Source organism: Leucoraja erinacea, chromosome 2, assembly GCF_028641065.1.
Source record: "Leucoraja erinacea ecotype New England chromosome 2, Leri_hhj_1, whole genome shotgun sequence".
In the NCBI taxonomy this organism is placed as follows: Eukaryota; Metazoa; Chordata; class Chondrichthyes; order Rajiformes; family Rajidae; genus Leucoraja; species Leucoraja erinaceus.
The window spans coordinates 28064277-28088430 of NC_073378.1; the positions used below are offsets into that span (position 1 = coordinate 28064277).

The 24154-nt window shown below is 46.4% G+C and overlaps 1 protein-coding gene across 1 annotated transcript in view; it reads left to right on the plus strand.

The window, feature by feature from the left end:
- The window catches only part of fars2 (phenylalanyl-tRNA synthetase 2, mitochondrial), a 363050-nt gene that overhangs the window by 279057 nt on the left and 59839 nt on the right, over positions 1-24154 (plus strand). The window contains exon 8 of the mRNA XM_055653812.1: positions 11745-11896. Within this exon, the coding sequence (XP_055509787.1) occupies positions 11745-11896 (152 nt within the window). The remainder of the gene's footprint in view (positions 1-11744; positions 11897-24154) is intronic.

Below are 24154 nucleotides of genomic sequence, written 5' to 3' on the forward strand. Positions count from 1 at the left end.
CTGTTTGAGCCACCGTGAAATGGTTTGGCTCGTTACCCGTCCATGAGGTTTTTTGTGGCTGACCCATAAGGCTTTTTCACTCCCTCTGAGATTGTTGGTTGTGTCTAGGTATTGCTGAAGATGGGTCACGACACACAACCTTGGTTCTGGTGGGCAGGCCCGGAATACCACCGGTGGATTGGGCGTTCCTGGCCTGCTTTGTTTTACCAGACCTAAAATGATGAACGTGATGCGGTCTGGCGTGATCACCATGTTATCCAGTCTTAGTTTGTGGAGTGACTGGACCCTTTGAGCGGATACGAGAGCCATAAGCATGAGCGTTTTTAACGTAGATTGCTCAAGACTGAGGGATCTAGCTAGTGGCCATCCTCTGAGATATGTTAATACCACACTGATATCCCATACATGGGTATACCTGGGTTTTGGGGGCTTGTTATTGTAAATGCCCTTCATAAGTTTTATCACCAGTGGATGGGATCCCATGCTCTGCTGTCCTGCTGGTTTTAGATAAGCAGACAGGGCGCTTTGTGCTGTATTTACAGCACTGTAACTCATCTTTTCGTCATGGTGTAGATGGGCCAGGAACTCCAGCACGTCGGTGGTTGTAGTAGTTTCGTATGTTGTCCCTGCGTCCTGGCAGTATTTTTCCCATTTTTTGATGTAGGTTAGGTACTGCTTCTTGGTGGATGTTCGCAGGGCTGCCGACATGGTGGTGATGGTTCTTTCAGATAATCCCAGTCCCTGGTAAGGTCTATTTAAAACCTACAACCCAGGAGTTTGATATGTTCATGGCATGGGTGGCTCATGCCGGATACTGGGTGAGTCAACAACCGTGGGTCGCTAAGGAAAACCATAGGTGACTCGACCACCATGTCGTGAAGGACTGGGAACCATGGTTGGGTAGGCCAGTCGGGCACGATCAAAATCCCAGAAGCAGAGTCACTCTGAATTTTTCGAAGTACCCGACTGATGAGGCAGAAGGGAGGGAAAGCATAGAAGAAGAAATTTCCCCAATCCAGCGTGAAGGCATCTACCGCTGCTGCCTCTGGGTCTGGTTCCCAAGCCACATACATAGGTAACTGGTGATTCAGTCTTGATGCAAACAAATCGATATCTGGCGTTCCATATTGCTTAATAATTTTAGCAAAGATTTTTGGGTTTAACATCCATTCGATGTTATCATTGAATTTTCGTGACCTGGTGTCTGCCACTGTATTTAGCTTACCTGGTAGATAGGCAGCTGATAACCAAATATGTCTTTTGACACACCATTGCCAGATTATATTGACCAATTTGTCGCATGATAATGATTTTATGCCGCCCATGTGGTTAACGTAAGCCACCACCGTAGTATTGTCAATCTGTAACCTCACATGCACGTGCTGCATTTTAGATGCATATGCTTTTAACCCATAATAGGCGGCCAACATTTCTAAATAGTTGATGCCCAGTGTGTGTAGTAACGATGATTCTGGTTTAGTCCATCTGCCACCTGTGCTGGATATGGAGTTAGTTGCTCCCCAGCCTAGAGCACTGGCATCTGTTTTAATAACTAAATTAGGGTTGGTGATGATGATAGGGCTGAAACTGTGCCAAACATTCTCTGCCCACCACTGTAGTTCTGATATAGCTTCAGTGGGTAATTTCATGATTCGGTCATAGTGACCCGAACATCGTTGTAGTGCATGTACCTTTGCTCTTTGTAGATTTTGATAGTGCAAAGGTCCGAATTGTGTAGCTGGAATTGCTGCTACAATCATCCCAATTACTCTGGCCACTTGTCGAATTGTTGGTCGTTTGTTGACCATTAAGTTGTTGCATGATTGTGCTAATGCAACCATTTTTTCCCTTGGCAAAGTAACAGTCATATGAATTGAATTGATAGTGAAGCCCAGGTAATCCATGGTAGTTAATGGCTTCAATTTAGATTTATCTGGGTGTAGGACGAACCCCAGTGTTTCAAGGAGCTGTTTTGTAGCTAGAACTGCTGCCACAGCCAATTCCTTCGTTTTTCCTAATATGAGGATATCATCCAAATATGCCATGACTATATGCTTTTGTTTTCTTAATATTTTCATGGCTACTTTTAGTATTTTTGTAAATAGTCTAGGGGCTGAGGTTAGACCATTGGGCAATGCTCTATACTGCCATTGTTGCCCCATCCAGATAAATTTTAGGTATCTGCAATGATCCTTGTGTATGGGTATTAGATAGTAAGCATCTTTAATATCAATGCTTGCCATAAAGTATCCCTTGGAGATCAGTTGTCTGGCAGTAACAAACGTCTCCATTTTGAAATGTATATACTCAACAGATTTATTTAGTGATGTTAAGTCAATGATGATGCGACATCCACCATCTTTTTTAGTTTTAGTGAATATATTCGATACAAATTCCAATGGTTCATGTTTGGTCTTTTCAATGATCCCTTTTGCAATGAGCCTTTCCAGTTCAGCTTGTCCTTCTCGCTTCTCTTTCTCGGAGGGAGAAAATACCCTTTGGGGCGCATGCTGAACTGGCGGTAATATGCCCGATTTAAATTCAATTTTGTATCCACTAATACTGTTGAGTATATATCTGTTATTTGTGACAGTACCCCATGCTTTTTTAAACAAGTGTAATCGCCCCCCAGTTAGTAGAGCACCCTTGTTCTGTGTATGCTGGCAGGAACCAGACCCACCTACCTCCATGTTTATTGTCGTTTCTTCTGTTGTTTTTTCTTGTAGGCTCTGTTTTGCTGGTATGCTGGTGCTGTCGGGGGGCGGCGCATTTTCCATGGGGTCCGCTCTGGGCCCTGATCTAAAAAAGACCTTTGGGGGTAATAAGCAGCGGTCCCCGAGCTTTCACCAGTCCTTGGATGTGGGCGTCGACTGGTGGATGCCGAGGGGTGCTGCCAGCTGGGTGTCGGATGCGATGTCCTGCTCGTTCCCGGGCCTGCCCTCATGAGGCCAACAGGTTTAGCTGCCTCTTCTATGTCCTTCAACCTTTTATTCAGGTCTTTCCCGAACAGCAGTGCCTCTGTTTCTGCTGTAGGGGTTTTGCATAGCCCCGCATATTTGGGGTTGAGGGCAGGTCTTATATTGTCCCGCCGGAGATTATTGATCTCATATTGTGTGTTGCACATTAGTGCTAACACATCCTGTTGGCAGGTGTTCATGCCTGTATGTTCCGTGGAATGAGCAAAGGCGGTGATTGCCGATGTTAGAAGCCTCAGGATCCGCTGCAGTTTAAGTTCTTGATTGCGAATCTGCTGACCCAGCTGTCTCCAGATTTGATTGTTGACACTTTTCACTTTTAGTGCCTCACAATTTTCTGGTGCTGTATACTCTTCTAAAGCTTCTAGAAGGACCTTCTCCTGCAGGGCTTTGTTGGAGAGGTGGTTTATACTGGCTGCCATCTTAGGTTCCAGTGATCTTCCTGCGCGTGAGGTTGCCGCATAGCGGCCCACGACACCCAGCAGCTCTTCATGTTCCTGCTCCCCTGGCATACTCCTGCACTCGTCCGCCTGCCCTTGTTGTAGACCAGCCCAGCCCTGGTCACCCTTGCTAGCCTCAAAGAGGGAGCAGGGGGGTACTGTAGACACTGTGGAGGAGGCATATGACCTACCTCCGTGAGAACGCTTTTGCTGCGTCTCTTGGTGGAGCATTTGCTCCAGGAGCTGTTTAATACAGCTCAGGCGGCTGTCTCTCCTCTTTTTAGGTGGAGACATTTCCTCCTCCTCCGACGAGTCGGAGATAACCGGACGATTCGTCTTTTTAGGTGATTTCCTCCCTGTCCGTGGTTCTGAAATTGGCGGCACAGGGGTTGGCTCGGTTTCGGGAATTGAGGAGCGCTCAAAGAGCGGTCCTGCCGCCTGTGGCTGCCGCCCTGATATTGAACTCTCCTCTGGTGGAGTCGGGCAGGGGGCAGTTTTCTTCGAGAGTCGCTTTTGTCTTGAAGTCATTTTTGCAACTCTCCTGTTCTCCTGTTCAAAATACTTACCTGAAACGGTCCGTGTTTTACACTGCAGCTGGAGAGCCTGACTCCAGCTGCCGTCGCTGTTGCACTGCTGGCGTTAAAGCCGCGCCTGCGCACTGAGCGGGTTCTTCACGTAGTCACTCACGTGACTCCGAAGTAAAATCTGCAGTTCCTTGTTACTTCCTGGAATTGATTCTTATTTTATAAATCACAGTGATATATTAATTTCACATTATGTGCAAACTAATATTTATCATGCCCTAGATACAATTTATAGCCGGGTCACGGGGAGAACGTACAAACTCCGTACGGACAGCACCCGTGGTCAGGATCGAACCCGGGTCCCCGCCGCTGTGAGGCAGCAACTCTACCGCTGCGCCACCCAGCCACGCAATCTTGTGACCTTCTACAGATGCGTTATACGTGTTCAATTGGCTATGTGGCCAAGTACGACACCAATCTTTGTCATCAATTATATCACTTTAATTAACTCAAGGGTTCATCTATTTCAGATAGAATCTAGAATTTGATCCTATTTCTCATTATGAAAATTATTGGAAGAATTCATTAACTCAGAATGTATTCTAAGAATTGGTTTGTTAGATACCATTAGATTCCATTTCACATTCAGATTAGTTTGTTGCCTTGGACACCAGAGTGCAATGAAATTCCTTGTTCGCATGAAGATCACGGAGAAAACAGTACACGTACAGTAACGATAAATGCAACAGACGAATATAAAAGGCACAGCATTGTAGAGCAACCCAAAGTAATGCAAGGAAAGTACAATAATGGAATAGCCAAATAGAAACATAGAAAATAGGTGCAGGAGGAGGCCATTCGGCCCTTCGAGCCAGCACCGCCATTCATTGTGATCATGGCTGATTGTCCCCAATCAATAAACCGTGCCTGCCTTCTCCCCATATCCCTTGATTCCACTAGCCCCTAGAGCTCTATCTAAAAGCCCTGTCCCACGGAACGAGTTCATTCCAAGAGCTCTCCCGAGTTTGCCCTGATTCGAACTCGGAGGTTTACGGTAATAGAAACATAGAAAATAGGTGCAGGAGTAGGCCATTCGGCCCTTCGAGCCTGCACCGCCATTCAATATGATCATGGCTGATCATCCAACTCAGTATCCTGTACCTGCCTTCTCTCCATACCCCCTGATCCCTTTAACCACAAGGGCCACATCTAACTCCCTCTTAAATATAGCCAATGAACGGGCCTCAACTACCTTCTGTGGCTGAGAATTCCAGAGATTCACCACTCTCTGTGTAAAAAATGATTTTCTCATCTCGGTCATAAAAGACTTCCCCCTTATTCTTAAACTGTGACACCTTGTTCTGGACTTCCCAACATCGGGAATAATCTTCCTGTATCTAGCCAGTCCAACCCCTTAAGAATTTTGTAAGTTTCTATAAGATCCCCCCTCAATCTTCTAAATTCTAGCGAGTACAAGCCGAGTCTATCCAGCCTTTCTTCATATGAAAGTCCTGCCATCCCAGGAATCAGTCTGGTGAACCTTTTCTACTCCCTCTATGGCAAGAATGTCCATCCTCAGATTAGGAGACCAAAACTGTACGCAATACTCCAACCTCCCTGCTCTTATACTCAAATCCTTTTGCTATGAATGCTAATATACCATTCACTTTCTTCACTGCCTGCTGCACCTGCATGCCTACTTTCAATGAATGGTGTACCATGACACCCAGGTCTCATTTCATCCCCCCGTTTCATAATGGCCACTCGTCGGTACTCGGGGCTCTTATGGACATTTTTCAACGTGTTGAAAAATCTTCACGAGTCTTCCCGTGCTTACCTGCCATTAGCGAGTGTTCCTGAGTACCTGCCATTGGCGTTACGAGCCGCTAAGAGACGTCACTGAGCTCCAACGTACCCGCTACATTCATTCTCCGTGCTTACCACGAGTTTGATTTTTTTTAAACTCGGGAGAGCTCTTGGAATGAACTTGTACCGTGGGACAGGGCTATTACTCTCTCTTAAATCCATCCAGTGATTTGGCCTCCACTGCCCTCTGTGGCAGGAAATTCCACAAATTCACAACTCTCTGGGTGAAAAAGTTATTTCTCACCTCAGTCTTAAATGGCCTCCCCTTTATTCTAAGACTGTGGCCCCTGGTTCTGGACTCACCCAACATTGGGAACATTTTTCCTGCATCTAGCTTGTCCAGTCCTTTTATAATTTTATATGTTTCTATAAGATCTTCCCCTCATCCTTCTAAACTCCAGAGAATACAAGCCTAGTCTTTTCAATCTTTCCTCATATGACAGCCCCGCCATCCCAGGGATCAATCTCGTGAACCTACGCTGCACTGCCTCAATCACAAGGATGTCCTTACTCAAATGAGGTTGAGTTAAGCGTAAAACTCCATGTCCGCGCCTCCGGGAAGGGGGTGTGAAATGACGGCACGGTGGCGCAGCGGTAGAGTTCCTGCCTTCGCAGCGCCTGAGACCTGGGTTCAATCCTGACTACGGGTGCTGTATGTACAGAGTTTGCTCATTCTCCCCGTGACCACATAGGTTTTTTCCGGGTGCTCCGTTTTCCTCCCACACTCCAAAGACGCACTAGTTTGTAGGGTTAAATGTTTAAGAAGGATCCGCAGATGCTGGAAAATCGAAGGTAGACAAAAATGCTGGAGAAACTCAGCGGGCGCGGCAGCATCTATGTAGCGAAGGAAATAGACAACGTTTCGGGCCGAAACGTTGCCTATTTCCTTCGCTCCATAGATGCTGCTGCACCCGCTGAGTTTCTCCAGCATTTTTGTCTACCTTCTGGTCTGTAGGCTAATTGGGTTTGTTAAAGAAAAACAATGAATTGTTCCTCGTATGTAGGATAGTGCTCGGGCGATCGCTGGTCGGCGCGGGCTCGGTGAGTCGAAGAACACGTATGTCTAAAGTCTAAAGTACAGTCTAAAGCAGGGGTGGGGAACCTTTTCAGGTCAGAATGCCGCATTAAGTTAGCTGTAATCTAACAAGGCCGCATCCAAGAAACTTCAATTAGATATACCTCAAAATGTACATTATTTTGTTAAAATAGCCCTCATGACTTACTAATGTTTTAATTGTGGCCGTCAGTCGGTGAGTGTTATATCGTTGAATCTTCTTTTACTCTTTGGTATTTTAAAGAGGTTAATTTTAAGATTAAAATAAAAATAATAAAAGATGAACAAAAACATATTAATAAAAATAAAAGGATTTGTTCTACAAAATTTGGATTCATTCAGAAGGCTGCAGGTTCCCCACCCGTTTGCTTCAGTCAACTATGTCTCTTTTGTCCAGCCGACATGGAGGGGCCGGTTATTGTCCTGAGACCGTGACACTGGGTGTCCGATCTCCTTCTCGTACTCCGTCTCATTGATCTGTTCGTTGATCTGGCCGATAAGAGTGGTGTCATTCACAAACCTAAAGATCCAGTTGATATCGTACTTGGTCAAACAGCCACATGCGTCGGGAGCAGAACAAGGGACTGAGATGCACACTCGGGGACAATTTGCACAGGGACAATTAACCTACAAACCCGCACGTCTTTGGGACGTGGGAGGAAACTAGGGCACCTGGAGAAAACCCCAACCCCACAGGGAGAACGTGCAAACTCCACACAGACAGAGATAGATAGATTCCCGATTAATACGGGGGGTTATGGGGAGAAACATAGAAAAATAGGCGCAGCGGTAGGCCATTCGGCCCTTTGAGCCAACACCGCCATTTAATATGATCATGGCTGATTATCTAAAATCAGTACCCCGTTCCTGCCTTTTCCCCGTATCCCTTGATTCCTTTAGCCCTAAGAGCTAAATGTAACTTTCTCTTGAAAACATCCAGTGAATTAACCTTCAAACCTGAGAAGGCAGGAGAATGGGGTTAGGAGAAAGAGATAGATCAGCCATGATTGAATGGCGGAGTAGACTTGATGGGCCGAATGGACTAATTCTGCTCCTATCACTTATGACCTTTTAACAGCACGCGAGAACAGGATTGAACCCGGGTCTCTGGCCCTGTGAAGCAGTAGCTCTACGAGCTGCACCATTGTGCCCTTGGGACCAATGAAGGGTCATGCCATCCATTGTATATTTTCGCATTACGTTTGATCTTCCAATTTGCAACACCACCCACTATCGCCTGCTGGAGGATTCTGCATGATCCATATGATGAATGGGCAAAGCCTAAAATCCAGGTCCCACGGTACGAGTTCATTCCAAGAGTTCTCCCGAGATTGCCCTGATTTGAACTCGGAGATTTACGGTAATGGCCACTCGTCGGTACTCGGGGCTCTCGTGGACATTTTTCATCGTGTTGAAAAATCTTCACGAGTCTTCCTGTGCCTACCTGCCGTTAGCGAGTCTTCCCGAATACCTGCCGTTAGCGCTAAGAGACGCCCCCGAGCTCCGACGTACCCGCTGCATCGGAGCTCCGTGCTTACCACAAATTTGTTTTTTTTTAAACCCGGGAGAGCTCTTGGAATAGACCATAGGTGCAGGAGTAGACCATTCGGCCCTTCGAGCCAGCACCGCCATTCAAGGCTGATCATCCCCAATCAGTACCCGGTTCCTGCCTTCTCCCCATATCCCCTGACTCCGCTATTTTTAAGAGCCCTATCTAGCTCTCTCTTGAAAGCATTCAGAGAACCGGCCTCCACCGCCCTCTGAGGCAGAGAATTCCACACACAAAATTAACTCGTACCGTGCGACAGGGCTGTGAGGTGGCATCGAACAGGACGGTGGTGCAGCGGTAGAGTTACTGCCTCACAGCGCCAGAGACCCGGGTTCCATCCTGACTACGGGTGCAGTCTGTACGCAGTTTGCACGTTCTCCCCGTGACCACGTGGGTTTTCTCCAGGTGCTCTGGTTTCCTCCCACACTTCAAAGACGTGCAGGTTTGTAGGTTAATTGTCTTCTGTAGAAATAATTGTAAATTGTATAGGTGGAATGGAAGGGCCTGTGTGAAGTGTATGGGTGGAATGGAAGGGCCTGTTTCCGCGTTGTATCTCTCACATCTAAAGTCTGAAGTTGGTGAGCTGGGCTGAGCTGCGGTTTCAGTGAAACTAAGAACATAGCAGTCCCTGATCCTCCCTTCGAAGGACTGGTTGATGTTCAGTACTTTTCCTGGATGCGCTGCTAAGTGGTCGCCTCTGCAACTCAGCGACCACTGAAGTGAATCCATCCATGGAGTACTAATTAGGGTGTACCGTGAGCTGTTAGAGTCGGGTGATGTTTAACGAACAGCACAGCAAAGACATAACAAGTTGCAGAATTATTGCCTGCGCGTCTTTGAAGAGAGACTCGCCGCTACATGTCACCGTTAGCGAGGCTTCAGCAAACGAGGGTCAGTACTGTGATAATTGGCTGTGTAAATCGCTGCTTACATCTGAGCTTATGAACATAACAGTTAGAAGAAAGAATGGCTGTGTACAGTAAATTGATAGAGATTGATAGAGCAAAAAAGATGAATGTTTCTTTGAGTTGCTGCAGAAGCACTTGAGCATCGTTTGGAGATACAGCGCGGAAACAGGCCAATCGGCCCATCGAGTCCATGCCCACCTGCTCATGCAAGTTCCTGTGACTCTGTACACTGCTACTATACATTTATACTGTACCTGCGATGCTTATCTAAGGTGTATCATAGTGAGACTTGTTGGGAACTATACAAAATTAATTTTACACTTCCTCAGTACATGAGACAAGTAAGGACCATTGAACCACTTTAGAAACAAGGAACTTTTTATCATACTTTGAGGGTCTAAAGGAGCTACGTATTGACTGAGGGCATGACATTAAGTGGGGAGCCGCATTTTTTCTGTTTTGTTATTTTATTATTGTTAAATTGTGCATTTGTATTTGTGATATATTTGTATTGCGAAAACAATAACTGCCCAGGGGTGTTTAGGGAGGGTGGGTAAGGGTTATTTTGTTATATATAAAAACAAAATGGAGGGTCATGTAATGCAATACGTCAGATGTACTGTCATTTTTTTTTTCCGCCAATAAAAATAAATTAAATATAGAAACAAGGATCAAGATGTGGAGTAACTCAGCGGTCAGGCAGCAGCATCTGTGGAGAACATGGATAGGTGACGTTTCACAGAGTGCTGGAGTAACTCAGCGGGTCAGGCAGCATCTGTGGAGAACATGGATACGTGAGTGCGGAGTAACTCACAGAGTGCTGGAGAACATGGATAGGTGACGTTTCAGTGGGTCAGGCAGCAGCATCTGTGGAGAACATGGATAGGTGACGTTTCACAGAGTGCTGGAGTAACTCAGCTGTGGAGGATAGGTGACTCAGCGGAGTAACCAGCGGGCCAGGTCGGCAGCCTCCCTGGAGAATATTGTGTCTTTTTAAAAAATAAACCAGCATCTGCCGTTCTTTTTTTTTTGTACATTTCTCCGTTCCACTGCAAAATCTCCTCAAGGTATGCCAACTTTGAAAAGGCTTTCCAGTCTGAATAAGGGTCTCGTGGTGAAACAGCATCTGCAGTTCCTTGCATCTACTGGACTGCATGCTCAGGTTTCTGAGTTTGACCTGAACCCTCAGCTTTCCATCTGCGAGGTCCGTTTGCTGAACTTTGAGTGGCTCTGAACGAGTAAGTGAAGCTAGGCGGCAGCGCTGGCCGAGGTTGGAGCGCAAAATCAGAAGTTAAAACTCAAGTACATTGTCACTTCTGATTTGGATTGGTTCGCATCTCAGACAAAGGACTGAAGTACACAGTCAATTTGGCATCTGATAGCCTGTGTAAGATAGATACCTGTCCTGGAAGGAAATAGCTCAGCCTTGTCAATCTGTAGAGTGAAGAATGAATGAGAGAGACGGGTGCCAGCTCAGAGCCCACATGGAAGTGAAATGACAGAGATGTATCGCCACTTCATATCGCCACTTTAATGTGCCAGTATGTTCAATTATGCTTTACCAGGACATTAGCAAACAATGTTTGACACTAACATACATAGGGAGCGAACCTGCCAGAAATTCAGACAAAGAGGTCATTTTTAGCAGCAGTATTAAACAAGGTCAGTACAGAGCCACAGTCACCCGTTCCTTCACTCCAGAGATGCTGCCTGACCCGCTGAGTTACTCCAGCACTCTGTGAATCATCTATCTATGTTCAGACATGCTGCTACCCAGTCTGATGTTCGGCCCGAAACGTCACCTAGATGCTCCATAGATGCTGCTGACCCTCTCCAGCAGTTACTCCAGCATCTGCATCAACACATGCTGTGAAGTTACTCGCACTCTGTGAAACGTCACCTATCCATGTTCTCCTGACCCGCTGAGTTATGCTGCAGATGCTGCCTGACCTGCTGAGTTACTCCAGCACTCTGTGTCTATCACAAAGTTAAGGTCCTTTGCAGATTTTCACATTAACTCTGAAGGTGTGCAAGAGGCCGGACTTGGAAGCATCAAAGATCTTGTACAGAAAATACACTAGGAGGCACAAGGAACTGCAAATGCTGGAATATTGTGAAAAATAAAGTGCTGGAGTAACTCAGCGGGTCAGGCAGCATCTCTGGAGAACATGGATAGGTGACGTTTCACGGAGTGCTGGAGTAACTCAGCGGATCAGGCAGCATCTCTGGAGAACATGAAAAGGTGAAGTTTCACAGAGTGCTGGAGAACGTGCAAACTCCGTACAGGCAGCACCTGTAGTGAGGATGAAACCCGGGTCTCTGGCGCAGTGAGGCAGCAACTCTACCGCTGCGCCACTTTTCCGCTCCAGCCAACAGCGCTGTAAAGAAATAAAAATGCCCTAACTGGTTTTATTTTTATTTTTCACAGCCATTCAGCAAATACCCGCCTTTGGTAAACGACATCTCTTTTTGGATTCCACATGAAGGATATGAGGAAAATGACTTCTATGATTTGGTGCGTAATATCGGGGGCGACCTCGTGGAGAAGGTCACGCTCATCGACCGCTTCTCACATCCCACGTAAGTGCACCTGCAGCAACGTATCTACCTGTGGCCTCCGATTAACCCCCAGCTGGCTGGCCCTGCGCTCATATTCCTCACGTTTGTGTGTCTAGATGTACAGATAATTCTGCTGTAAGGCAACTATCCACCATGAAAGATAGAAGTGTCAAGAGTCAAGAGTGTATTAGCATGATATGTACCGAGACAGAACAACGGAATTCTTACTTGCAGCAGCACAACAGGGCTGTAAACACAAAAACCTGGTGTAACTCAGCGGGTCGTCCATGTTCCCGATGTTGGGGGAGTCCTGAACCAGGGGCCACACAGTTTAAGAATAAGGGGTAAGCCATTTAGATCGGAGATGAGGAAACACTTTTTCACAGGTTGTGAACCTGTGGAATTCTCAGCCACAGAAGGCAGTGGAGGCCAATTCTCTGGATACTTTCAAGAGAGAGTTAGATCGAGCTCTTAAAGATAGCGGAGTCAGGGGATATGGGGAGAAGGCAGGACCGGGGTATTGATTGGGGATGATCAGCCATGATCACTGTGAATGGCGGTGCTGGCTCGAAGGGCCGATTGGCCTACTCCTGCCCCTATTGTCTATTGTTTATTATCTCTGGAGAAAAGGGAATTGATGGGGTTTTGGGTCGAGACCCGGAACATCACCTATTCCTGTTCTCCAGATGTGCTGTCCATCCCGCTGAGTGACTCCAGCTTTTTGTGTCTATCTTCGGTTTAAGCCAGCACCTGCAGTTCCTTCCAACTCAGGTCTGTAAACACAGTACTCAACGGATAACACAGGGCTGCCAACTCTCACGCTTTGAGCGTGAGAATCACGCATTTGAATAAAGTCTCACGCCCTCACGCTGATCAGAAAGTTTCTCACGCTCTGTGGTGGGAATTCTGTGATCAACGAAAATGTCAAAACTCAGATAGACTGCATGGTCCGCGGGTGTTGGAGAGCCGGGGCTGAGGGATGGACGGGAGCAGCGGGCAGATACCGATGCGGGGAGTCAGGGCTGGCGAGTGTTTGCGGGTCGGGCGAGTGTTTGCCGGGTAGGCGAGTGTTTGCGGGGCTGGCGAGTCGCTAGTTGCAGTTCCGGCCATGGTGCAGTGCGAGAGTCCCGGGCCGTCGGAGGCGTCGGAAGCGTTGCGCCGCTGCCGTGAGAGTCTCTGTGCCGAAGGAACAGACTCTCAAAGGGAGGTGGAGAGAGAGAGAGAGAGGGGGGAAGGAGACAGGGAGACAGTGGGGAGAGAGAGAATGGGGGTGAGAGGAGAGAGAGGGCAGATACAGGGGGCGTGAATGGAGAGAGAGAAGAGGGAGAAATGGGGGGGAGAGGAGAGAGAGGTAGGGGAGAGAGAGAGGGGGAGAGAGGGGGAAGGGAGCGAGGGCTAGAGAAGGGGAGAGAGAGGGGGGGAGAGGAGAGAATGGGAGAGAGGGGGAGAAGAGAGAGGGAGAGAGAGGGGGGGAAGAGGGAGAGGGGGAAAGAGAGAGAGATGGAGGGGCAAAGAGAAAGAGGAGATAGAGGACAGAGGAGAAAGAGAGGGGAAAGAGAGCAGTGGGGAGAGTGAGGTGGGAGGGAGAAATGGGGGAGAGAGAGGAGTGAGAGAGAGAGAGGGGGGGGAAGAGAGAGAGGTGAGAGAGAAGAGAGACAGAGAGAGGGGAGAGTATGTGGAGAGGGAGAAAGAGAGAGGGAGAAAGAGAGAGAGGGGGGAAAGAGGGGGAGAGTGAGGAGAGAGAGAGGGAGGGGGAGAGAGAGTAGAGGGGGAGAGAGAGAAGGGAGAGAGAGAGAGAAAGAGGGGGGGAGAATGGATGGTCAGGCAAGAGTCGGCTGCTTGCCCCTCTTTCGGGCCTACGTCCGTGCACGTGTGTCCCTGGAGAGGGAACATGCGGTGCTCACGGGGACTTTGGAGGTATTCCGTGGGCGCTGGTCACCGCGTGGGGTTGAGAGTATTGTGAATAATGATTGTAATGTTGTACTATAATGACACAATATAATGTAAGTTCGTTTTGTGTATGACTTGATCTGTTGTATTATTTGATGTGTTGAATAAAGTCTTTGAAAAAGAAAAAAAGAGAGAGGGGAGAGAGGGTTAGAGGAAAGAGAGGAGAGAGAGACAGTTAGGGGAAAGAGAGGAGAGAGACAGTTAGGGGAGGAAGAGAGGGGGAGAGAGAGGACGAGAGAGAGGGGGGAGAGAGGGAGGAGAGGGAGGAAGAGAGGGGGAAGAGAGAGAGGGGAGAGAGAGAGGGGAGAGAGGGGGGAGACGGCTCTCTGGGGAGATGAATAACACTGAACGAAAGTCTACTCCATGGGGAGTCCCCTCAAGGAGCGGCTGTCACGTGTCTGCAGCCCGATTGTTTGCCTCGCTTTTTTACTCCAGTTTGTGTGTGTCCCTCGAAAATCAATTTTGGTTGTCGGGTGGCTGCAGCCCAATTGATTGCCTCGCTTTTAAAAAAAATTTGTGTTCACAAAATGAATTTTGGTTGTCGAGTGGCTGCAGCCCAATTGTTTGCCTTGGCTTTTAAAATCATTGCAACAGTTGGATGCCAGTCCAAGCATCCATTCAGCCCACAATGTTTATACTAGCCCTCTGGAAACCCGTACCTTCAGCCCACAAACCCATACTAGCGCAACAGAAAGCCCCGCCCCCCCCCACTGGTGCGCAATATTGGAATTGGTGGAGAGGTGGAATATTGCGTTGGTGACCAGCCCTCCCATGTGATGCTGGGACCCAACGGGTCCCACTTAGTCTAGTATGGCAATAAAACTCAATCTCTTGATTTTGAAGCATTCATGCATGGTGGAGGTATAATGTAGTCATAGAGTGATACAGTGTGAAAACAGGCCCTTCGGCGCAACTTGCCCACACCCGCCAACATGCCCCAGCTACGCTACCTGCTTTTGGTCCATACCTCCAAACCTGTCCTATCCATGTATCAGTCTAACTTTTTCTTAAATGTTGGGATGGTCCCTGCCTCAACTACCTCCTCTGGCAGCTTGTTCCATACACACATCACCCTTTGTGTGGATAAAGTTACCCCTTAAAAAGTTACCTCTTAAAAATACTTCATACAAAAAACATTGAAATCATACTTCTACAATGCACTAAAACATGATTTTAATACATCAAATTTCAAAAAGTTCCTACCCTATTAATCGATTTCTGTAAACGAATGTTGTCTATATAGTCATACAGAGTCATACAGTCCAATGTGCCCACACCGGCCAACATGCCCCAGCTACACTAGTCACACCTGCTCACGTTTTGGCCCATATTCCTCCATGTTGCCGATGTTGGGGGAGTCCAGAACCAGGGGCCACATTTAAGAATAAGGGGTAGGGCATTTAGAACGGAGATGAGGGAAATCTTTTTCACCCAGAAAGTCGTGAATCTGCGGTATTCTCTGCCTCAGAAGACAGTGGAGGCCAATTCTCTGGATGCTTTCACGAGAGAGTTAGATAGAGCTATTAAAATCAGCGGAGTCAGGGAATATGGGGAGAAGGCAGGAACGGGGTACTGATGGTGGATGATCAGCCATGATCACAGTGACTGGCGGTGCTGGCTCGAAGGGCCTAATGTCCTACTCCTGCACCTATTGTCTATTGTTTATTGTTTATTGTCTAAATCTGTCTTATCCATGTACCTGTCTAGCTTTTCTCAAATGTTGGGATAGTCCCTTCCTCAGCTACCTCCTCTGGCAGCTTGTTCCATACACCCACCACTCTTTGTGTGAAAATGTTACTCCTCAGATTCCTATTAAATCTTTTCCCCCTCACCTCAAACCTCTGTCCTCTGGTCCACGATTCACCTACTCTAGGCAAGAGACTCTGTGCATCTACATGATCTATTCCTCTCATGAATTTATACACAGATTGAAGTAAATAGGTTGACTAATGCACCAACATTAACCTCGTCGAATTTGAACGTGGCATCTGGTACTAATGTTTTGAAGATGGCACTAAAATAGGAGAGCAACACTTTCTACTATGTTCTCCGTTGGATCCGATCTGTTGCCATATTTTGTGCTGCTTCGAGTGTAGGAGATGCTGGCACCTGCCTGAATCACATAGGAAGTGAACTCTGCAATGAATAGCAATCAGTCTGAAGAAGAAGAAGAATCAGCAAAATCAAGGACCAGTCGCACCCCCGGTCACTCCCTCTTCTCCCCTCTTCCATCAGGCAAGAGGCACAGAAGTGTGAAAACGCACATCTCCAGATTCAGGGACAGTTTCTTCCCAGCTGTTATCAGGAAACTGAACCATCTTACCACAACCAGAGAGCATGCTGAATTTTCGTCGCTTTCCGCGAGCTGAATTTTTGTCGCCTTTCGCGTCCTGAAATTTTGGTGCATTTTGCATCCTGAATTTTCCGTCGCTTTTCGTGTCCTGAAATGTTTTCGCTTTATGCATCCTGAAACTTCACCAACTCCTGACCTCATTGGAGACCTTCAAACTATCTTTAATCGGACTTTATCCTGCACTAAACTTTAGACTTTACTTTAGAGATACTGTGCAGAAACAGGCCCTTCGGCCCACCGAGTCCATGCTTACCAGCGATAACCCCATACACTAGCACTGTCCCACAAGCTGGTCAATGTACAATTTACAGGGGCCAATTAATCTGCACATCTTTGGAGTGTGGGAGGAAACCAAAGTTCCCAGAGATAATTCATGAGGGAGAACGTACAAACTTTAAGGTGAGAGGGGCAAAGACTGGTGGATAGGAGCGGGGCAAGTATTTTCCGCGGTATTTTTCAGAGGGATGATGTGGGTGCCTGGAACGCGCTGCCGGTGGTGGAGGCAGATACGATAGTGGAGTTTTAGAGGCGTTTAGATAATGGAGGGATATGGATCACGTGCAGGTAGTAGAAATGAGTTGAACTTGGCACTGTGTTCTACATGGGTGGGTAAAGGATGGAGAGCTATGGAATATGTGTAGGTAGATGAGAATTAGTCTTGGCATCATGTTTGGCACAGACATCGTGGGCTGAAGAACTGTGTCTCTGCCCTCCATTCCCTGATTATCTAAAAGTACTATTCTATGGACCATTGTGAGCCGTTCTGGGCCGCATATCGGGCCAAGTGTGCACTGGCATTGTAGATGGCCCAGAGGTTTACTAGAATAATCCCAGGAATATAACAAGAGGAATCGAATATAGGAGCAAAGAGGTCCTTCTGTACTTGTACAGAGCCTAGTGAGACTGCACCTAGAGTATTGTGTGCAGTGTTGGTCCACTAATTTGAGGAAGGACATTCTTGCTATTGAGGGAGTGCAACGTAGGTTTACAAGGTTAATTCCCGGGACTGGACTGCCATATGCTGAGAGAATGGAGCAGCTTGGCTTGTACACTCTGGAGTTTAGAAGGATGAGAGGGTATCTCATTGAAACATATAAGATTGTTAAGGGTTTGGACACGCTAGAGGCAGGAAACATGTTCCCGATGTTGAGGGAGTCCAGATGCAGGGGCCACAGTTGATGAATAAAGTGTAAGCCACTTAGAACGGAGACGAGGAAACACTTTTTTTCTCAGAGAGTGGTGAGTGTGGAATTCTCTGCCTCACAGGGCAGTGGAGGCAGGTTCTCTGGATGCCTTCAAGAGAGAGCTAGATAGGGCTCTTAAAAATAGCGGATATGGGGAGAAGGCAGGAACGGGTTACTGATTAGGGATGATAAGCCATGATCACATTGAATGGTGCTGGCTCGAAGGGCCGAATGGCCTACTCCTGCACCTATTGTCTATTGTCTGTTGTCAATTGAATGAAAGGGTTAACATATGATGAGCGTTTGGCGGCGCTGGGCCTGTACTCACTGGAGTTTAGAAGGATGAGGGGACACCTCATTGAAACTTACCAAATAGTGAAAGGCCTGGATAGAGTGGATGTGGAGAGGATGTTTTCACAAGTGCATAGTACTAGTCCACCAGTATAGGACCAGAGGGCACAGCCTCAGAATAAAAGGATAGATCTTTAGGAAAGAGATGAGGAGTAATTTATTTAGTCAGGTGGTGAATCTGTGGAACTCATTGCCACCGAAGACTGTGGAGGCCAAGTCAATGGATATTTTTAAGGTGGAGATTGACATATTGTTGGTTAGTACAGGTGTCAAGGATTATGGGGCGAAGGCAGGAGAATGGGGTTGAGAGGGGAAGATAGATCAGCCATGATTGAATGGCGGAGTAGACTTGATGGGCCTAATGGCCTAATTCTGCTCATATAACTAATTAACGTGTTCTATGTTCCAAGAAAAGTATAAAATCATGAGATAATAGATCGGGTAGATGCAGAGTCTCTCGCCCAGATTAGGAGAATCGAGCACCAGAGGACATTGGTTTAAGGTGAAGGGGCAAAGATTTAATAGGAATCTGAGAGGTAACTATTTCGCACAAAGGGTGGTGGGTGTATGGAACAAGCTGCCAGAGGAGGTAGTTGAGGCAGGGACTATCCTAACGTTTATGAAACAGTTGTACATGGATAAGACAGGTTTGGAGGAAGATGGGCAAAACGCAAGCTGGTGGGACTAGTGTAGTGGGGACATGTTGGTCGAAGGGCCAAATTCCATGCTGTGTCAAACCCCTGTCCCACGGTACGAGTTCATTCCAAGAGCTCTCCCGAGTTTGCCCTGACTCGAACTCGGGGATTTACGGTAATGGCCGCTCGTCGGTACTCGGGGCTTTCGTGGACATTTTTAATAATCTTCACAAGTCTTCCAGTGCTTACCTGCCGTTAGTGAGTCTTCCCGAGTACCTGCCGTTAGAAAAGACGTCCCCGAGCTCCGATGCACCCGCCACATTCATTCTCCGTGCTTACCACGAGTTTGATTTTTTTTTAACTCGGGAGAGCTCTTGGAATGAACTCGCACCGTGGGACAGGGCTATCACTCTTTGACTCTAACGGTGTCATCTCAATGGACCGAACGTCCTCTATCACGCCATCACCAAGCTCCGATCTGCAACTTTGTGGCATAGTGTGCATTGTGATTACTATCGTGTAATCATGTCTATTACATATTTTGCAGTCAGATCAATTGCCTTCTTCCATGGCCTGCTAAACACTCCAAGTCAATTTGATGCATCAATGTGCTTTGATCATTAGACAAAAAACATCAAGCTACAGGAACTGGGCTCAGCAATGTAATTGGCAAATGGAAGCTTTTCAAAAACAATGATGGCAAAGTAAATACATGACTCGGATGCCTAACAGGTCGAATATTAGCTGGAACGTCTAATGAAGCTGTCAGCTGGCACATATCAAGATCATCTCCATAATATTCATGAATCTTCAGTAAAGCCAGCCTCAGGCGTGGGAGCTGCACATTGGAGAAGCGTGGAGGCAAATCTTTCTCGCACTGGGGCCAGTGGGAATAGCCTGAATGATGATCAGTTTCATTGTCACCCAATGTGCAATCCCGACTAGTTCTTTGTGTTCGCTTGAGATTAGGAGGATGAGGTGGGGACCTCATTGAAACTTACCGAATAGTGAAAGGCCTGGATAGGGCGGATGTGGAGAGGATGTTTCCACTAGTAGGAGAGTCTAGGACCAGAGGTCACAGCCTCAGAATAAAAGGACGTTCCATTAGGAAGGAGATGAGGAGGAATCTCTTTTGTCAGAGGGTGGTGAATCTGTGGAATTCTTTGCCACAGACGGCTGTGGAGTCCACAAGTCAGTGGATATTTTTAAGGCAGAGATGAATAGATTCTTAATTAGTAGGGGTGTCAAGGGTTATGGGGTGAAGGCAGGAGAATGGGGTTAGGAGAGAGAGATAGATCAGCCATGATTGAATGGAGGAGTAGACTTGATGGGCCGAATGGCCTAATTCTGCTCTTATCACTTATGAACTTACAAAGTTATCTTCATGTGGTCAATGGATTGATTAAAAGATATAGCGTGCAAACAAGCCCCTCTGCCCACTGATCCGCGCTGAACGTTCACACTAGTTCTATGTTATCCCACTTTCTCATCCACCCCCGATACACTAGGGGCAATTTTAGAGGCCAATGCGGTGGCACTTTGGCAGAGCGGTATAGTTGCTGCTTTATAGCGGCAGGTATCTTGGTTCGATCCTGACTATGGGTGCTTTCGGTGTGGAATTTGTACATTCTCCCTGTGACCTCGTGGGTTTTCTCCGGGCGCTCCAGTTTCCTCCCACACTTCAAAGTGCTGGTCATATTGGACTGAAGGGCTTGGCTCTACGCTGTATCTCAACCTAAACTAAAATTAACCTACAACCCCTCACATCATGGGGATATAACATATAACATATAACATATAACAATTACAGCACGGAAACAGGCCATCTCAGCCCTACAAGTCCGTGCCGAACACATTTTTTTCCCCTTAGTCCCACCTGCCTGCACTTTTACCATAACACCCGGCGTGCGGTCCAATGAACCTCCATTGGGAAGCCCGTAGCTGCAACTCTGCGGAGGGCACGGGGAGGCCCTGACCACGGGGAACAGTGGAGGAAGAAGACTGACTTTGGTGCCTCCCACACAGTGGGGAACTTTGATTCTGCTGTGTGGGGATGTTTTATGTCAAACCCTATAGTGTGTTGTGTCCTGTTGATTTTTATTGTATGGCTGTATGGAAATTCATTTCACTGTGCCATCAGGCACACGTGACAATTAAATCTATCTTGAATCTTGAATCTTGAATCAAAGACGCTGGTCACATTGGACTGAAGGGCTTGTCTCTACACTGTATCTCAACCTAAACTAAAATTAACCTACAAACCCTCACATCATGGGGATGTGGGAGGAAAACTGGAGCACCCGGAGGGAACCCACGCGGTCACTGGGAGAAGGTGAGACCACGACTGCGCCCCGGCCCCTGTCGCAGTGAGGCAGTAGCTCTACCAGCTGCGCCACTCTGCCGCCAATTTAATTACCAATCATTCATTCAGTGAGAAAACTAAACCCCAGTTTCCAATCGCACGTCAATTTTACATTTCATCAGGTGAAATGTGATTGAAATGCGCTTTAATTCCTATTTCTAATTATTAAAATTGTTTTACTGAAAGGTTGATGTACAAACTCTTAACGGGGACAGGCCATGCGTTAAAGATGCCAGTTGTGAAGACCTGTAACTGAGATATAATCATGACATTGCTAAAGTCTCCAGCCGATAAAATCCCTTTCGATTTTATTATTTTATATCTTTGGCAAGTCGCCAGTTTTAGATCACTGGAACATACATATTTTTCTGGGCTTATACTGCCCTCCATAATGTTTGGGACAAAGGCTCATCATTTATTTAATTGCCACTGTACTCCACAATTTGAGATTTGTAATAGAAAAAAAAATCACGTGGTTAAAGTGCACATTGTCAGATTTTATTAAATGAAATTATGTAGAATTTCATAGAATTATGAAATTCTACATAATTTCACCAGCTAGAAATTACAGCTGCGTTTATACATAGTCTCCCCCCATTTCAGGGCACCATAGTGTTTGGGACACATGGCTTCACAGGTGTTTGTAATTGCTAGGGTGTGTTTAATTGCCTCATTAATGCAGGTATAAGAGTGCTCTCAGCGCCCAGTCTTTCCATCACCTTTGGAAACTTTTATTGCTGTTTATCAACATGAGGACCAAAGCTGTGCCAATGAAAGTCAAAGAAGCCATTATGGGACTGAGAAACAAGAATAAAACTGTTAGCGACATCAGCCGAACCTTAGAGCGTACTGAAATCAACTGTTTGGAACATCAGAAGAAACTTTTTCACCCAGAGAGTTGTGGGTCTGTGGAATTCTCTGCCTCAGAAGGCAGTGGAGGCCGATTCTCTGGATGCTTTCATGAGAGAGTTAGATAGTTCTTAAAGATAGCAGAGTCAAGGGATATGGGGAGAAGGCAGGATCGGGGTACTGATTGTGGGTGATCACAGTGAATGGCCTACTCCTGCACCTATTGTCTAAAGAGAGCACTGGTGAGCTTACTAATCGCAAAGGGACTGGCAGGCCAAGGAAGATCTCCACAGCTGATGACAGAAGCATTCTCTCTATAATAAAGACAAATCCCCAAACACTTGTCCGACAGGTCAGAAACACTCTTCAGGAGTCAGGTGTGGATTTGTCAATGACCACTGTCTGCAGAAGATTTTATGAACAGAAATACGGAGGCTACACTGCAAGATGCAAACCACTGGTTAGCTGCAAAAATAGGATGGCCAGGTTACAGTTTACCAAGAAGTACTTAAAAGAGCAACCACAGTTCTGTAAAAAGGTCTTGTGGACAGACGAGATGAAGATTAACATATCAGTGATGGCAAGAGCAAAGTATGGAGGAGAGAATGAACTGCCCAAGATCCAAAGAATGCCACCTCATCTGTGAAACATGGTGGTGGGGATGTTATGCCTGGGCATGTATGGCTGCTGAAGGTACTGGCTCACTTATCTTCATTGATGATACAACTGCTGATGGTAGTAGCATAATGAATTCTGAAATGTATCGACACATCCTATCTGCTCAAGTTCAAACAAATGCCTCAAAATTCATTGGCCAGCAGTTCATTCTACATCAAGACAATGATCCCAAACATACTGCTGAAGCAACAAAGGAGTTTTTCAAAGCTAAAAAATGGTCAATTCTTGAGTGGCCAAGTCAATCACCCAATCTGAACCCAATTGATCATGCCTTTTATGTGTTGAAGAGAAAACTGAAGGGGGCTAGGCCCCAAAACAAGCATAAGCTAAAGATGGCTGCAATACAGGCCTGGCAGAGCATCACCAGAGAAGACACCCAGCAACTGGTGAAGTCCATGAATCACAGATTTAAGGCAGTCATTGCACGCAAAGGATATGTAATAGAATACTAAACATGACTACTTTCATTTACATGACATTGCTGTGTCCCAAACATTATGATGCCCTGAAATGGGGGGTACTATGTATAAACACAGCTGTAATTTCTACATGGTGAAACCAAAATGTATAAAAATGGCCTTTATTAAAACCTGACAATGTGCACTTTAACCACATGTGATTTTATCTATTGCAAATCTCAAATTGTGGAGTACAGAGGCAAATAAATAAATGATGGGTCTGTGTCCCAAACATTTTGGAGGGCACTGTAACTGCTGGTTTGACGCTCTTTTGACAGAGAACAAAGTCTAAGTAATGGCTATCTCGGTGGAAGAGCTTGCATTATTTATGTACACATCTTCACTGCTTTATTTTGTCCAGTCTGGGAAATACCCAGTCACATTCTTTGTGTTCCATTATTTATTTATGCGAGGTCCGATTCAACACTGATCCTGTACTAAAGCGATGGCCTTTTGGAATTCTGTCTTTGTACTTGACACTTGTGAAGAACCGGTATAAAAGCTCGCAGAGTGATACAGCATGGAAACAGGCCCTTCGGCCCAACTCGCCCACGCCGGCCAACATGTCCCATCCACACTAGTCCCACCTTCCTGTGTTTGGCCCATATCCCTCCAAACCTGTCCTGTCCACGTAGCTGTTCAAATGTCTTTTAAACAGCGCGACAGTACCAGCCTCAACTACCTCCTCCAGCAGCTCGTTCCATACACCCACCACCCTCTGTGTGAAAAGTTACTCCTCAGATTCCTATTAAATCTTTCCCCCTTCACCTTAAACCTATGTCCCCTGGTCCTCGATTCCCCTATTCTGGGCGAGAGACTCTGTGCATCCACCCGATCTATTGTCTCTAGTGTGTGTAGGATAGAGTTAGTATGCGGGAATCGCTGGTCGGTGCGGACTCAGTGGATATGCTATAAGATCACCCCTCATCCTCCTGTGCTCCAAGGTATAGAGACTCTGTGCATCTACCCGATTTATTCCTCTCATGATTTTATACACCTCTATAGGATCACCCCTCATCCTGAGGTGCGCTCCAAGGAATAGAGTCCCAGCCTACTCAACCTCTCCCTGTAGCTCACAACCTCTAGTCCTGGCAACACCCTCATTGTCTTATTTCCGTCTGCTTTAGCTCCCCTTTCACACGTCTTGGTTCATTATTAATCAATACACAATGAAACAGAAGCAGAAAGCAATAAAGGATAACTTACATGTAGCTTCAGGCCAGCTTTAAGTTGACTGATATATGGGTTTGTATTATTAAAAGAGAATTAAAATAGATAAACTGTTCAAATGCCTCCATGCAAATGACTGAAGTGAATGACGGATACTTTAATAAGCTGACCCAAACTCTATTTATTTTATAACCGTTGATTATTGATGAATATCAGACAGCTTGGCTGGAAACAAATTTCCAAGGTGAAGAATTATCCAGGCTTACTTAAATCCATCAAGTCTAATTAT